The sequence below is a fragment of the Alexandromys fortis genome, unplaced genomic scaffold (assembly GCF_014885135.2).
Source record: "Alexandromys fortis isolate MF-2015 unplaced genomic scaffold, M_Fortis_MF-2015_v1.1 scaffold_21, whole genome shotgun sequence".
NCBI classification, from domain to species: Eukaryota; Metazoa; Chordata; class Mammalia; order Rodentia; family Cricetidae; genus Alexandromys; species Alexandromys fortis.
The window spans coordinates 106,479-120,427 of record NW_026067905.1 but is presented as its reverse complement, the minus strand read 5'-3'; the positions used below and the strand labels follow the sequence as shown (position 1 = coordinate 120,427).

Here is a 13,949-nt window from a genome sequence, read left to right as displayed (position 1 = left end):
CTTGCTGCTGGCTGGGGTGTTTGAAGTGACACAAACTTGGTATAGGAGGGGAGTGTGGACTTCCCCAGATGGAAGGCCAGTAAAATGTGGTCTAGGTGCGGACTTAGAGTAGTAATGTCTGTCAGTGTGAGGACAGTGTGTTGGGGAGGGCTTCGAATGCAAGGAAAATGCCCAGGACGTGTGCGCTTTACCATATACTTTACTGGTAAAGCAAACTGCAAAAGAAGCTGATAGACACGTAGTTCTACAAAGTTTGGTGCACAGGAGGTAAGGAGGTGAGAGGCAGGGTGGCTGCTGGCGAGAGTATTTGCTTTGGAATTATATCATCTTAGACCTAAGTCCTGCCCTGGCACAAACTGCTAGGGTCAATCTCTTTGTCTATAGTGATAATGACAGGTGTCCTGAAGCAAGAACGACTGAGGGACTGTCCACTGTGATGGTCAGGGAGACAATGGCCTTGCTGTCTATTCTCTTTCCTGTCTTAAGCAGCTCTGAGGACACCTCCACCTCTCCATTCAGGGTTCTGAATGAGTAATGGTCACAAACCGTCGGAGTCTCCACTCAGATTGAAATCCATCATTCCATGGCTAAATTTTCCTTCTTCATTCTGTTTAACTGCCAGTTGCTGAGTCAGGCTCTCCAGTGTTGTTTTTTCCTTTAAAAAAAGAAATTGAAAATGAGAATCTTGAAGCTATAATTACTCACGGACATTTCTCCCCTTGGGCCATATGTAATAAAGTTGGCTTCTGGGCGACGTGGGATATTAGTTTATTCACCTTTGCATGGTCAACACAGCACACTGAGGCAATCAAGGAACATAATCAGCAGGGATTTTGAAGGAACTTTGACTCTACCAAACTCTTCAAAAGTCTTGGCATTCATTTGGGTTTTGTGTGCCTAAAAGAGCTAGGCAGGGATCCTTGGAGACAACCTTTCTCAGTCACAAAACGCACAGAGAGATTTCCCATCAGCAACCTGTTCTGCATTTGGAAAGCCTGCTCTGTTTTTATTCCGACAGTAGAGGTGTAGGGGTGGCATAAGGCCCAGAGAACGTCTTCCAGTAGACAGGTGACCAGAAACAAAACTCAGAGGTGTTCACCTCCGGTTGCCATCTCCCAAATGCCATCTGCATTGCTCACACAAGGGTAATGAAGGCACTTAAATATTCATCACTAATTGCTTGTCAAGGCTTCATACATCCAATGGAAGTGCCTAGTACTTGGACCAATATTTGATTTGGATTGCTCAGCCAAAATATTGAGTTGGCGAATTATTTGAGATACAAATAGACATAAATTAGATCTCAAAGACATCAAGTCTTTTAAAAGCATGCAGTATGTGGCTTGCATTAGTGGAGAACATGGTGTCAAAAACAAAATGATGTTCAAGAAAAATATAATGCTTCGTCTCACCCCCACATGCTATTAAATTGCTTCCAAATTGAGAAACCAGTTGACTCTGAGAACAGAAAAAAGCATGCAAGGAGAGGTCCGCCACTTCCTCTTAAGTTTTCCAGCCATGCTCTCTGGGGGATATGGTTCTAGGACAGTTTCAAGAAAGGCAGCCATTGGCTTCTGCAGCTATAGCTCAGGTCTCTTGACAGTTCACCAGACTGCCAGAGAGATGGTCATGAATGATACTGGTAGATCATATACCCTACAGAACTGCTTGCTACCCACGGTAAAATGTTTCCATCACATAAGATAATTGTATCACAGGAGGAAGAGCCCAGCGAATGCGGTCACAAATGACTAATGGGGAATTGAAATCCTTCATACAGTGCAGGCTTTATCTTGGCAAACCTTACAATAGTACAATTGTAAGAACTAGATTAAAATTTCTCTCGAGTCTGTGGCCTTGGAACTCTGTACTCTATTCATCCAAGTCCATATCTGACTTGATGGGAAAAACTCAAGTTGTCTATCAGCAGACAAGAGAACCCAGTTTACAGTCCAGCTCACAGAAGCACACAGCATTGAAGCTGAAGGAAGTAGACTCTCGCCCAGTTTGCTTGGGGTCTGAGATTGGCATTTTTCATAGCTTTGTAACCTCTGGATATCTTTCTCTCTCTCTCTCTCTCTTTCTCTTTCTTTCTTTCTTTCTTTCTTTCTTTCTTTCTTTCTCCTTTCTTCCTTTCTCTCTCTCTCTCTTTCTTTCTTTCTTTCGTTTCTTCGTTCCTTTCTTTATTTTGGCTGAGGGAGTCTGAAAGTAGGTATCCACTAAGCTGAATTTAGGAGCTTCAAGGACACTAACTTAGCAAACTGTTTTCATAGTAAATATAAGTGTTAAAATACAGTTGCATTCACACACAGGTGTGTGCACACACACATACACACACACACACACATACACAGTCCTTCATCAACAACATCTGAGAATTCCCTGGTCACAGAAAACATCACTATGCTTGTTTGACTTCTTTAGAGAAAGGACTGTGCACACACAATGCCTTTCAACGTTTGATTTAATCGTCTACCAGGAAATAACACTACACATTGTCTAGAGAATGTCCCATTTGGATGAAAGGGGCTTCAAAAGAGAGACAGCAAAATGGAAGTAAACAGAACAGAAAAAGGATGAAATGTTAAATGTTTTCTAAGCCACCGAGTCCGCCTCTACGGATGACCATCCTATTGAGATGCTGAAACTAAGTGAACAGGATGCTGTGCTCATCTTCCTACTAAATTACACATGACTAGCTGCCTCTAATGCACATGAACTATTGAGAGGAAGCAATGAGCCTTCTTAGAGTGGAGCCCCCCACACTGGTCCAGAAGCTGTCAGCAAGAGGAAGTAAAGAAGGAAGACCATGGTAGCTACAATCTTGTCCCTCTTCTACTCTTGGTATCTTCCTTCTTAGACACATGAAAAGGAAGAGGAGGACATGATTGGAGGGACCCCACGAAGTATGGCCATATTTCTAGTGACAACAGCAACCCAAGCAGAAAGTAATGTCCCTTAATTCCACTTGGAATTTGATACTATGGTTAAATGTTATATACATTTCTCAGGAGTCCAAGTATACATGCATTTAGACAGGAAGCAAAAGAAGTAAGTGCAGATAATGTGTAAGTTAAACTGTTCAGGAGTAGTAGGAGAAAGAGCCAGTCAAAGGGACTGATATGGGTGCTATCATTTTCAAGACTCAATCACTTGAGATTCTATACCCTTTAGTTTCAAAATTTCCTTTTACAGAACTCTCTTTTCAAATATGGATAGGAATAAGAATAGTGTGACTCTCACAGTCGTCAGAGTTAAGTCTTGCCTAAGTAGCATCAACTTCAATACAAGGAGATAAACACAAGTGGGAGCAGGGTGTGGGGGCACAGGGCTGGTTGTTTCAGGACTTGGGAGGCTGAGGCAGAGGGCTTGCTGTGAGTGTGAGGCTATCCTGGGACACACGGTGCGAGCTGTGGGATCCAGAGTTGCAGAGGAAGGCCTTGTGTGCTGTCGGAGCTAACAAAGACAAGAACAACTAACCAGCTAGCACAGAGGTGTGGCGGAAGACGTTGGAAATCACACACACCAAGGTTCGGGAAACAAGGAAATCTTGATGGACAATGCTCATAATTTTCCACCACCTTCATAATCTTGTTTCCATTGGGATCAAGTTAATAAAGTCATATCAATGATAATTTTTATCGAATTTGCCACAGCATACCTCAATTTTATGAGCAAGTTTTTAAACCACCAATGCCAGCAGTGCCAGGTAGTAGTTAGGCTTTCCTGGGCTCTTAATACCATTCAGATGCTGATCTAGAACTTCCTTACCCTCATCCAGTTAGAAAGAGCAGCAGCAGAGGTACAGCAACCTTCAAAAATACTGGCAAAAGGTCTTTCCTGCCAGGGTCATTGGAGAGTAGATGAAAATAACCCTCACAAAGCAGTCAGAACAGAACCTTGGTGCACATATAAGTATAAGCCAAACAAAATGTCCCATCTGCCCCTCTGCTGATTAAAAACGAGCAATTGGACAGCAACCACATCTCCTTTGGAAGTACAGTCCTGTTTGGCTAACCTAGTCTCAGATAAGTCTAAGGTTTGCTAAGACCAAGGGAAATATTATGTTAAGGCAGTTAAGATTCTGTGAGATCTTTTCTGATCTTATGCTGTCCTGAACGAAGATCAAATGATTGTGCCTAGCCGGAAGAAGAGCAAGATGCATCCCTGTGATCCTGGCACTCATGAGGTGGAAGGAGGTATTACAAGTGTAAGGACAGCCTGGTCAACATAGTAAGTTCCAAGCTGGTGGAGCTACACTTGGGTCCCAAAATACCAATGGAATAAAAGAAAGCCATCAATCTAGCCCCGGCGGTTCTGGGGGCCAGTGTGTGGAATCACACAGCTCTCCCTAGAGTCTTCATGTTCACTTGTGGCATGGCAGCTGGCCTTTGGCTGTCCATCTTATCTACTGACCACTACAATAGGAAAGAGCACTGAATCGCTTGCATATGACCACAGTGTAGGGACCCAACAGGACAGCCGAAGCATAGCTACACTTTCTATTGGAAAAGGTAACAGGGATTAACCGGGAAAGGGGCACATTTGAGATGAGAATATGTTTAAGTAAACCATGTAAGACATCTGAGTCTCAGAACCCTAATTTTAAAATTTGGTTTAAATGTGAGACAGGTTCTCATCAACTTACAAACATTTAAGAAATTTACATTTTTGATATTAAAAAGAAAACTTCATGGGGAAAACTAAACACCAAGGAAAAAAGAGTGTCAAACATGTAGGGTTCACGGGAATGGTTATGGGCCTCAGCTCCCTGTGGTAAAGACAAGAAATACATATTAAAAAAAATAAGATTTGAGTTGTTTTCAAAATCATTGAACTCCCTCACTCCTTCTCTTTATATATCAATGTATCCAATGTTTATTTTTTTAATTTTGTCCTTTTCATACTTAGGAATGAGACTGATTACACGTCTTTGCCTATCTAGAAGTCAGAAATTTCCTTCCATTATGATTACATCACGTTGCACAGAGCAACTCCACAGCAAACACAAAGGACAGTGGCCATCTTTGTTATCTTTCATAGCGCAGTCAAGGCAGAAGCGTGCACAAGCTGTGCCCAGGAGAAGCCAGAGCCTCTGCTTTAGTTCTCGGCACTTAAATTAAACAGTGCAAGGAGAGACAGTTCCCCTGTCCCTCTCTGAGTCTGGGATTCAGATGGGCAGTGAGCCTCGCTCCCCACCAGCACACAGACGGACCCAAGGAGCGGGATAGGCTGTGGATCGGCTGCCATAATGGACATCTCTGAAATAAAGCTCCCGAGCTATAAAACTCGTAAAAGGCACATGCATGTAATGACAAAACAGAGTGAGGCTGTCAAATGGTGACTTGGTAGCAGCTAAAGCCCTCTGGCTGCAGCTTTTTTGTCCCCCTTTCTTTACGGTCTCCTACCATACTAATGACACAGAGAATGAGGGAGTAGCGAAAAGGAAAGAAAGAGAAAAGATTCTAACTCTCCCATCCAGTTATGTGAACTTCACAGCCCAGCAGAAGCACCAGAAGATTATTCATAACATTGTCATGATTTATCAGCTGGGGATGTTTTCATCTGCTGAAATAAAAGATTGAAGAAGCCACATGGATGTCCACCCCCTCAGCCCGTCATCTTCACTCTTGCCTATTGATGGCTCTGGGCTCTATAAAATAACCATCCACCCACATCAACCAACAGCACAAATGAGAGAAAAGGCTTTCTTGTACATTAGGTATAAATTACATAGGAATACACACACACACACACACACACACAACACACACTAAGAAACAAAACTCTTCCAATTTTAACAGATATGTTTTATAGGACACGGTAACATTTGTGAAAGACTTCTGTTTCATTAGGTTATGTATGGAAGCTTTGCAATCCTAGACACTGAGACCCTTGAGGAATGAGAGAACCACAGAGATGTAGGGGCCTGCCAATCCAGAAGTCGGAACTGCGTCTGTATGCCCTCTGGTTCAGTCAGAGAAGCAATCAGCCCTAGTTTCTGCCTCTCCACCCCCAACTTTAATTTGAGATTCAGGCTTGATTTTTGTTGTATGTATGAACTCCTGGTTTGAAATCTGGTAGCTAACTTCGTGACATGTTTCTTGAAGTGTAATTATCCCCGAAAGACAGGTGCCCAGTTTCACCTGGTAATGTGTTCAGAAGAGAACCCACTAGGAAGACATGCTTCCTTATAAAGTGCCATGGGGCTGAAGGTCCATGGGAAGAGCAGAGAAACGCACAGTGCCCATGTCAGTTTCTATGCTCAGCTTAACAATAAAAATTATAAAATGATTTGTGGTGACAACTGATGACTCCCTATTAATAATTAAAAAAGTAATTGTAAAAGGGGAGACATATTTAAAAGCTTATATGAACCAACTCATTCTGATTTCCATGAAGAAAGGACGTTTAGGAACTATACCTACACACGTGATGCATGTTTCAGTAGCGACCACAGTGGATCTGAGCTAATGGCGGTGGGTAGACAGTGTGGTAATGGCGTGGAGCTAGACTGTATGGGCTGAGAGAAATGTTACGTTGCCTTCAGCATGTGTTCCTGTCGGAACTGCAGTAGAGGAAAGCTAAGGTTGATGGGGTGATGGCTTGAACTTAGAACAGGCATGGATTACTCTATCAACATCCTGCTTGTTGTGACTGCGAATATGCGAAGACCCCAAAGAAGCTTAAGATAGGGAAGAAGATAACAATGCTTTCCTTAAATACCTTAAGAGGCTTCGTGCTCCAGGAGAACTGAAATGTGTTTCTGGTGAGGCACAGAGAGTTTACTGTACATGGACAATAGAACACAGACAATAGAATTATCAGGTGAAAGACACAGAACCACGGAATGAAGAGTCACCGCATGGATGGAGCTGTGTCCACTGAATGGGATTGAGATGTCACATCCCTTTGAGGTGTCTAAGTGTTGGCCATGTGACTACCTGCCCCTCAGAGATGCCCAGGAGGCATCCATGGTCTCGTGGCTGGTTGAGCTGAGGCTATTTTGTTGTCTTTGAATCTTGAAAGCCTACACTTTTTTTCACCAACCTGACTGAACTCCATGCAACAGACATAAAATACTTGGAACAAATGTAAACATTTGGGCACTTTCTCTATCTGTCCATAACTTCTCAAAAGCAACTCAGGAATACATTTCAACTTTATATGTTGGATGAAAACATAGTTTATAAGTTCTACAGTCGTTGTCTTAAAGGAATAGGTTGCAAGCCAAACCAATAGTGGTTATTCAGATCCATTCTGAGAGGACACTTACTGACGTAGGCAGTTCATAAAGGACACAGTTGGATGTTCGAATCTAACAAGATTAATTTGTTCTTTGACACAAAGCTCACTGACAGAGAGAGGGAAGCAACATGGTAGCCGGAGTGTATCATTGCCAGAGAGAGGACAGTACCATGGTAGCCGGAGTGTGCCACTAACAGAAAAGTCACTTTGAGGATTATGTCAAGAACAAAGGATTCACAAGGAAGCTGCAAAGGAACACTGGAACTCAAAACTCAGCATTGCTCATGTATCATCCTCTAGGCCATGGTGTGAGTGTGAGAAAGAGAGAAAACCATCAGAGGAGAAACTGAGACCAAGGCTCTAAGTGTCCGTACACAGCCAGTCAGGATCCTGCTAACATCCAAGAAGACATTTATTTACTGTTCCTTTACAACCCTGCAGGCATCTTTGTGTTGCCCACTGCATCTAACCACAAGGGTTAATGGGAGACGTACAGGTGGCCAACAAAGAAAAATAATAGAATTCATAATCTATATAGGACATCTAGTTGGTGTGTATTGGAGGTGCACAGATGCACATATAGAACTAGAAGGCTGTGCAGTGATAATTGTTCTATAAACAATGGGTGGCTCAGTCACCAGAGTACAGAAACATACCAGATTTTCCTCTTTAATTTTTCCTTTGCATGGATAAAAGCTATGAAACTGTCAGCATTCTTACAAATGTGACCTGAGTAGCCAGCACTTACTTCAGCTGGATAAATTGAATTAGACTGTTTTATAGAGTCATGGTGCTGGTGCGGAAACACTGCATCTGATGAATAGAAACAGGTCCACCATGGTTATAGCTCACTTTTCAATTATCCATGGTAGTTTTAGGTGAAGAGACAGGGAAAGAAAGATTGGAGTATACTCTTAAAATCCCATTTTAATGAACAGCGAAAACTTTGCTCTGTATTTTATCAGAGCTGCTGGAAATGCAATGTAAATAAGATTGGGTGTATTCTTGCTGGTTTTATGGCTCTCATTCCCTAGGGGAGAGGCTGGCATAGGGAGAAAGGAGCCAAGAGAAACAAAGACAGGTTGGGGAGTGTACTAATTGAGGAGATACTGACTTATTGCATGAGATTTTTTATAATTTAAGCTTTAGAAAACTATGCTGAGATATACTTGTGCCCAGCTCAGGGGCATGAGCTGAGCACACAAATTCTGGGTACTTTCCTAAAGGCCTTTGTGGTTCACTGGGAAAAAAAAATATTAAGCTCAATGCCAAAGGACGGAGGCCCAAGCACTGATCTGCCACTGAGTTCCTCCAGTCTTCTCAAATGCCGTGCTCTCTTTAAAGAGTCTGTGTGGAAACACTGCAAACATGAAGGCACAAAATACAAGTCAATAGCCACTAGCCACTGCTGTCCCTACCACTCATGGGTGTGAGCAAGGACTTCTCATTTGCAGGGGAGGGGAGAGGTGTGTCTGTGAAGATCTCACGGTATCTCTTGCAATAAATGTGAAAGTTTGACTGTTTTCCTGATAGTTCTAATTCACATCGGTAAGATCATCCTTAACAGGTCATAACATATATGGGGTGTTTGTTTTATCTCTGTCTTCCTGTGAATGGGGCCTAAGGAAGAATATAATTTTGAGGAGGATTGGGGATGGATGGGAAAGGACAGACAACTCTTGATAGAGTAGATTGTGAAAGATGCCATTCTGGATGCACCAAGAAAGTTCAGTTTTTACTCACACAAAGTTTAGGGAGAGTACATAGACAGATTTCTGACTCCATCAACTTGGTACAGACACTGTGTATATTTTATTATATTTTAATTTTAATCTATGTATTACTTCATAGACTCTTAAGAGACCTAGAATATTCTCTATACAATGCTGCCAGGAATGCATCTGCTCATCCCTTAAAACGAAGAGACAGTTTCAGTCACTGCAATACAGGATGAAAGTGCCTCTGAGAACCCAGGGTGGCACAGCCTGGGAGTCTCATTTTCTTGGGCCGTTTTGCCCTGACCTCTCCAACCAGAATGATGTAAAGAACACAAGACTCTCTGTTTGAAAACATGCACAGCTTTTCCAGGCTTGAAAATTAAACCATAAAAAGTTTACTGAAAAAAAAAAAACCTTTAAAAAGCTCCTTAAAACCTCACACCATAATTGCTCCCCACCAAGCGTGGGCACTTGCTAGCTGCATGTAGTGGCGCCGTGACAAATGTATCAAAACTGAGTGCAGGCTATACTCAGAGAAAGAAAAAGTCTTCCACTGGCCATCTGTGAAAATAAGGCATGTGGCCATTAAATGCAGAGGCTGTAAATATACACAAACTCCATGAAGCAAATGGCAAAAAAGGACCAAACTTCAAACTCAAACAAATCAAAATGTTTAATGCATACTTACCGCTGCTGGAAGAAACAGCTCTGATCTTTGCAGTCTGGAAACTCGGCATGTATTTCAATTAAATACCCCCAGAAAGGAGAGCAGGCAAGAGAGAGGGAAAGAGAAAGAAAAGAAAAGATACAGAAGAACACCGCCTGGGACAGAAAGCTCTAGATGGCCTCACTCAATTCCCTGATGCAGAGACCCCCTCTCCCTGGCTCCCGCCTGTCAAGAACGTCGACCGGAGTTATTCAGAGGGTGACATATAGGGTGACGGACAAGTGATGACAGAACACCCATTTGCCTGTTTGGTGGTTTTTTTTTTTTTTGTTTATTTGTTTTCTTTCTTTTTCTTTTTCTTTCTTTCTTTTTTTTCAGTCCTGGGTTTTTGAAAACTGGTTGTTCTGTGCTGATAATATTCACCGAAGGTTTTCCTCCCAACTCTTGTACCATAAGAAGGGTTTGCTGGCTACGAGGCTGGGAATTGGAGGCTTTGTAAATGCAAAACAAAAGCAAAGGAAACCCGAGGTTTAGATGGTGCTGTGCACAGAAGCCTGGTCTGGTTTCTCTGATGGCCATGCCCAGATGTCAGGTCTCTAGCCATACCACATACATTTGCAGAGAACAAAGACTCCCATCATAAAAAGAAAAGTAAATAGTCAGGCCCAGACTTTATATGTCTTCTAATCAAAATCACTAAGTCATTATATACAAATGTAAAGACTAAGGTAATATACAATCTACTTTTATATAAGAAAATTAGTAATCACTTGTGTTACTTCTGTTATTTTAATTGGTTCGTAGGCAAATTCTAATCACAAGATTGAAAATATTAGGTTCACTCTCTCTCTGTCTCTCTGTCTCTCTCTCTCTTACACACACACACACATGACTAATCTGCCTTACAGATGCAGGCTTGGAAGACTCTCCCCTCTTTCCTCCTCTGAAGGGCTTATGGCCATGCCTACCTCTTTTGCAAAGCTATCCTCTAATAACTGACAAAGCAGCCCTAAATTGGCCTCTGTGATTCATTTTAGCTCACACCAATATTTACAATAGCCATCTAGAGACCATTAATTGAAAGCATCGTCTCCTGAATGGAGATACGTGTGTGTTCCTTCCCGCTCACTATTTCAAAGGAAAGCCCTAGCTCAAGCGTCCTCCCAGGCCTTCCTTTTATCTCCAGGAAGGGGTGTGTGTCAGATACCACTGCTAGATTCCCCACGTCAGTTTCTGAGGCGCTAACACCGTCCACCCCATCCATCAGATGGCTGGCGAAGCATCCGTGAGGAATGATGGATGGAAATTATCACTGGGGTACCAGCGGAGGCACTCACTGCCATTTGTAAATAATGCTCTCAAACTACCCACCTTTTTCCCATTATTAAACATCTGCATTAAGTCAACACGGTCACTGTCATTTCAGGTTTGGTACTCTGTTAAAGGGACAGAAGAAGGTGAGGCTCCCGAGAGGAGAGATTCAGAGTGCCACCATATTAATCTGTTTGCAAATTATTCTGTGCATTCCTGGGTAGGGCTTCTTATGAATTTGACTCTTGTAGCTCTCGAGAGAACTGGGATTTAAAACCAAGTGCACTACTGACCACCTCACTCACCCCTCTACGGAAAGCTGCCGAGGGATCTTCTCGAGCTTCAGAGGTATTCCCCGAGCAGCGATTTGCAATTATAGATGGATGCCCAGCATGCATAAGTGTTGCTGGTATGGGGACTGTAGGCCATATCTGCTAAATAAATTCTCAGCTTTAGGAAATAAATGCACCCTCGCATGCCTGCTTTCCTTACTTTTCAAGCCTTACATAAGAAAAGCAGGGCAGGAGTCCATCTTAATGTGTATGGAAAACACATACATATGTGAACACAGAGTCATAGGTTCTGGCCTGATGTCAAGCAGTGTTTTCCTGTGCCCACGCTTTGTTATTACTTCATTTTCTGTGAGCCACAGGTGAGGTACTAGCCCTGGATGTGCAGCATTGGGGGAGCTAAAGGCAGGGAGGGGCAATGGTTATGAAGAACAACTCGGGCTGATAGGTATTTGTGAACTCCAAGGCCATATTTAATGCAATAGCTGGGCTGACTAGCGCCTTTTGCTGTCCAATACCTACTTGACACTTCTTTTTTCCTCTACTAAGGCCATCTTTAATTTCAAAGTGTCGCTTAACATGAGAGAGAGAGAGAGAGAGAGAGAGAGAGAGATTCTCTAGATCCATTACAGAAAGGATTTGTGAGCAGCTTATGAAGATTTCCTTAAATTCATATGGACCCAGCTGGAGCCAGTGAGATGTTGTTGAAGCTAGCTAGCAGAGAGAGGCCCATGTGAACGGAGCTTAGCAAAGAGAAGACATCCCCCTCCCCTGAAGCATCTGGATGATGGGTGGTTTGGTTGTAGGTACATTAATCATTTTGCGACCCAAAAGGGAAAATAAAAATCAAGAGTAGTAGAGATTTCAGCCCAGATATCATGGAGCTGAGAAAAAAGAATGACTGAATCTCGCCTTTGAACACTCTCATTTGATGGTGGTGAAATACTGTTTGTGTAAGTTCCTGTACTCACATTTCCTCCTGTTTGTTGAGAAACGTGTCCCAACAGACACGACAGCGTGGGGTTCACTACTCCAAGGAAAACCACATTTGGGAGGAGAGAAAGGATCTGGGGACTTTCGAGTGAGCTTCTCCTTGCCGACATGCGCTCAAGCTTCTGATGCAGTCACCCTGCCTGGCAGGGTCAGCACAGCACCAAACCAGGCGCTGTGATCATACTCGGAGCTGCCAAGCTCAGACCTGCTATCCATTTGCTTGCGTGGTCAAGAGTCTGCCCTATCTGGGCTAAGAAAGCAGAGCTCCGAACACTTCTGTGTCTCCCTACCTGAGCTGCCTCCTTTCCCACCCCTGGCACCAAGGTGTCTGCTACAGCGTCACCTGTGGCAGAGATGGATGGCAGAAGATAACATTATTTGAATATACAATCATCCTATAATTAACCAGGAATGACAATTATAAATAACTGTGTACCAGAGTTTCCAAGAAACCTGACACACAGTTCTTGGGTATGCTGGAACACTTCCAAGAAAAGTAAAGAAGTGAAAAATCTTTTAGAAGTCTTCAATTAAAATGTGTTTCAGTAAAAATGACTCTCATCATGCGTTTCGGGACACTTCACCCGTCGAACATTTGCCCTCGTCCGTCTTCTTGCCTCCAATTGTTTTTGCTGGTCAATTACAGCTATTTAGAATTGAGACCTTCACGTGTGACAAAAAGTCAACACGCATAAGGTTTGTACAGCCGAGGGAAGAGACCCCCAGTACAGGACTTTAATTACCTGGATCTTGGGACCGGTGTACAGCACGAGGGTAGTTTGACCTTTTCAGTCCCCTCTGCTCAGTACCCCACCCTACCATTCTCCCATCTTACTGCTGCCCTCCTATTTATCATAGACTTGTGTATGTGTGTGTGTGTGTGTAAGTATGTGTATGGATGAATTGTGTGTGTGTGTGTATGTGTGTGTATGTGTGTGTAAGTACGTGTATGGATGAATTGTGTGTGTGCACACATGTATGTAGGTGGCTTTCAGAGGCCAGAAGAGGGGTAAATCTGCTGGAGCTTGAGTTCCAGCCTGTTGTCACCTGACATGGGCGCTGGGAACCTGCGCTGGTCCTCTCTAACAGTAACCACTCAGCCATCTCTCCAACCAGATGGTCACTTTAGGTAGCAGATGGCATTCCTTGGGGACTTCAAATGGCATGAGAAAATGCTAGTGAGATGCGAAAGGACTTTGTCATTCAGTCTACTGAGGTGTCACTCTGAGAGCTGCCAAGGGAAGTTCAAGCTAACCGCTAACCTGCCTGTGAACTGACCATGGATGCAGTTGCACGGTTCTGAAAACCTAGGAGAAGGGCAGGAACTGGGGAAAGACAGCCAAGGTACATGATGCTAATTCCTCATGGAGCACATGTATTCACCTTTGCCATCACAGATAAATGATTGATTGGACATGCTAAGCAACCTGGCTTCTGTTCTTGATAGACGGGACTTACACCTAAAAATATGCAACAGATTTTACTTAAATTGACAGCAGGTTTCCTATTTTCTTGTTCAAAACCAATCCCCCAACACACAAGACTGCCAGTAACACACAGTAGGTGTGAATGTTGACTAATTACTTTTGCAGAGATGCAAGTTTGACATTATCATCACCTCTCCTTAGGTTGAAGAGACAGAGGTAGATCCGCGCAGAATGGACATCAAGGTGTATACAGCAGAGAAAGGCAGCCAGCGAGCATGATGGTCCCTGCCTGTGC

General features: G+C 43.2%; 1 protein-coding gene across 1 annotated transcript in view; it reads right to left on the bottom strand.

Moving 5' to 3' along the window:
• The window catches only part of Sox5 (SRY-box transcription factor 5), a gene marked incomplete at its 5' end in the record, with an annotated part of 134,091 nt that overhangs the window by 15,547 nt on the left and 104,595 nt on the right, over positions 1-13,949 (bottom strand). The window contains one exon of the mRNA XM_050135237.1: positions 547-655. Coding sequence (XP_049991194.1) covers positions 547-655 — 109 coding nt within the window. The remainder of the gene's footprint in view (positions 1-546; positions 656-13,949) is intronic.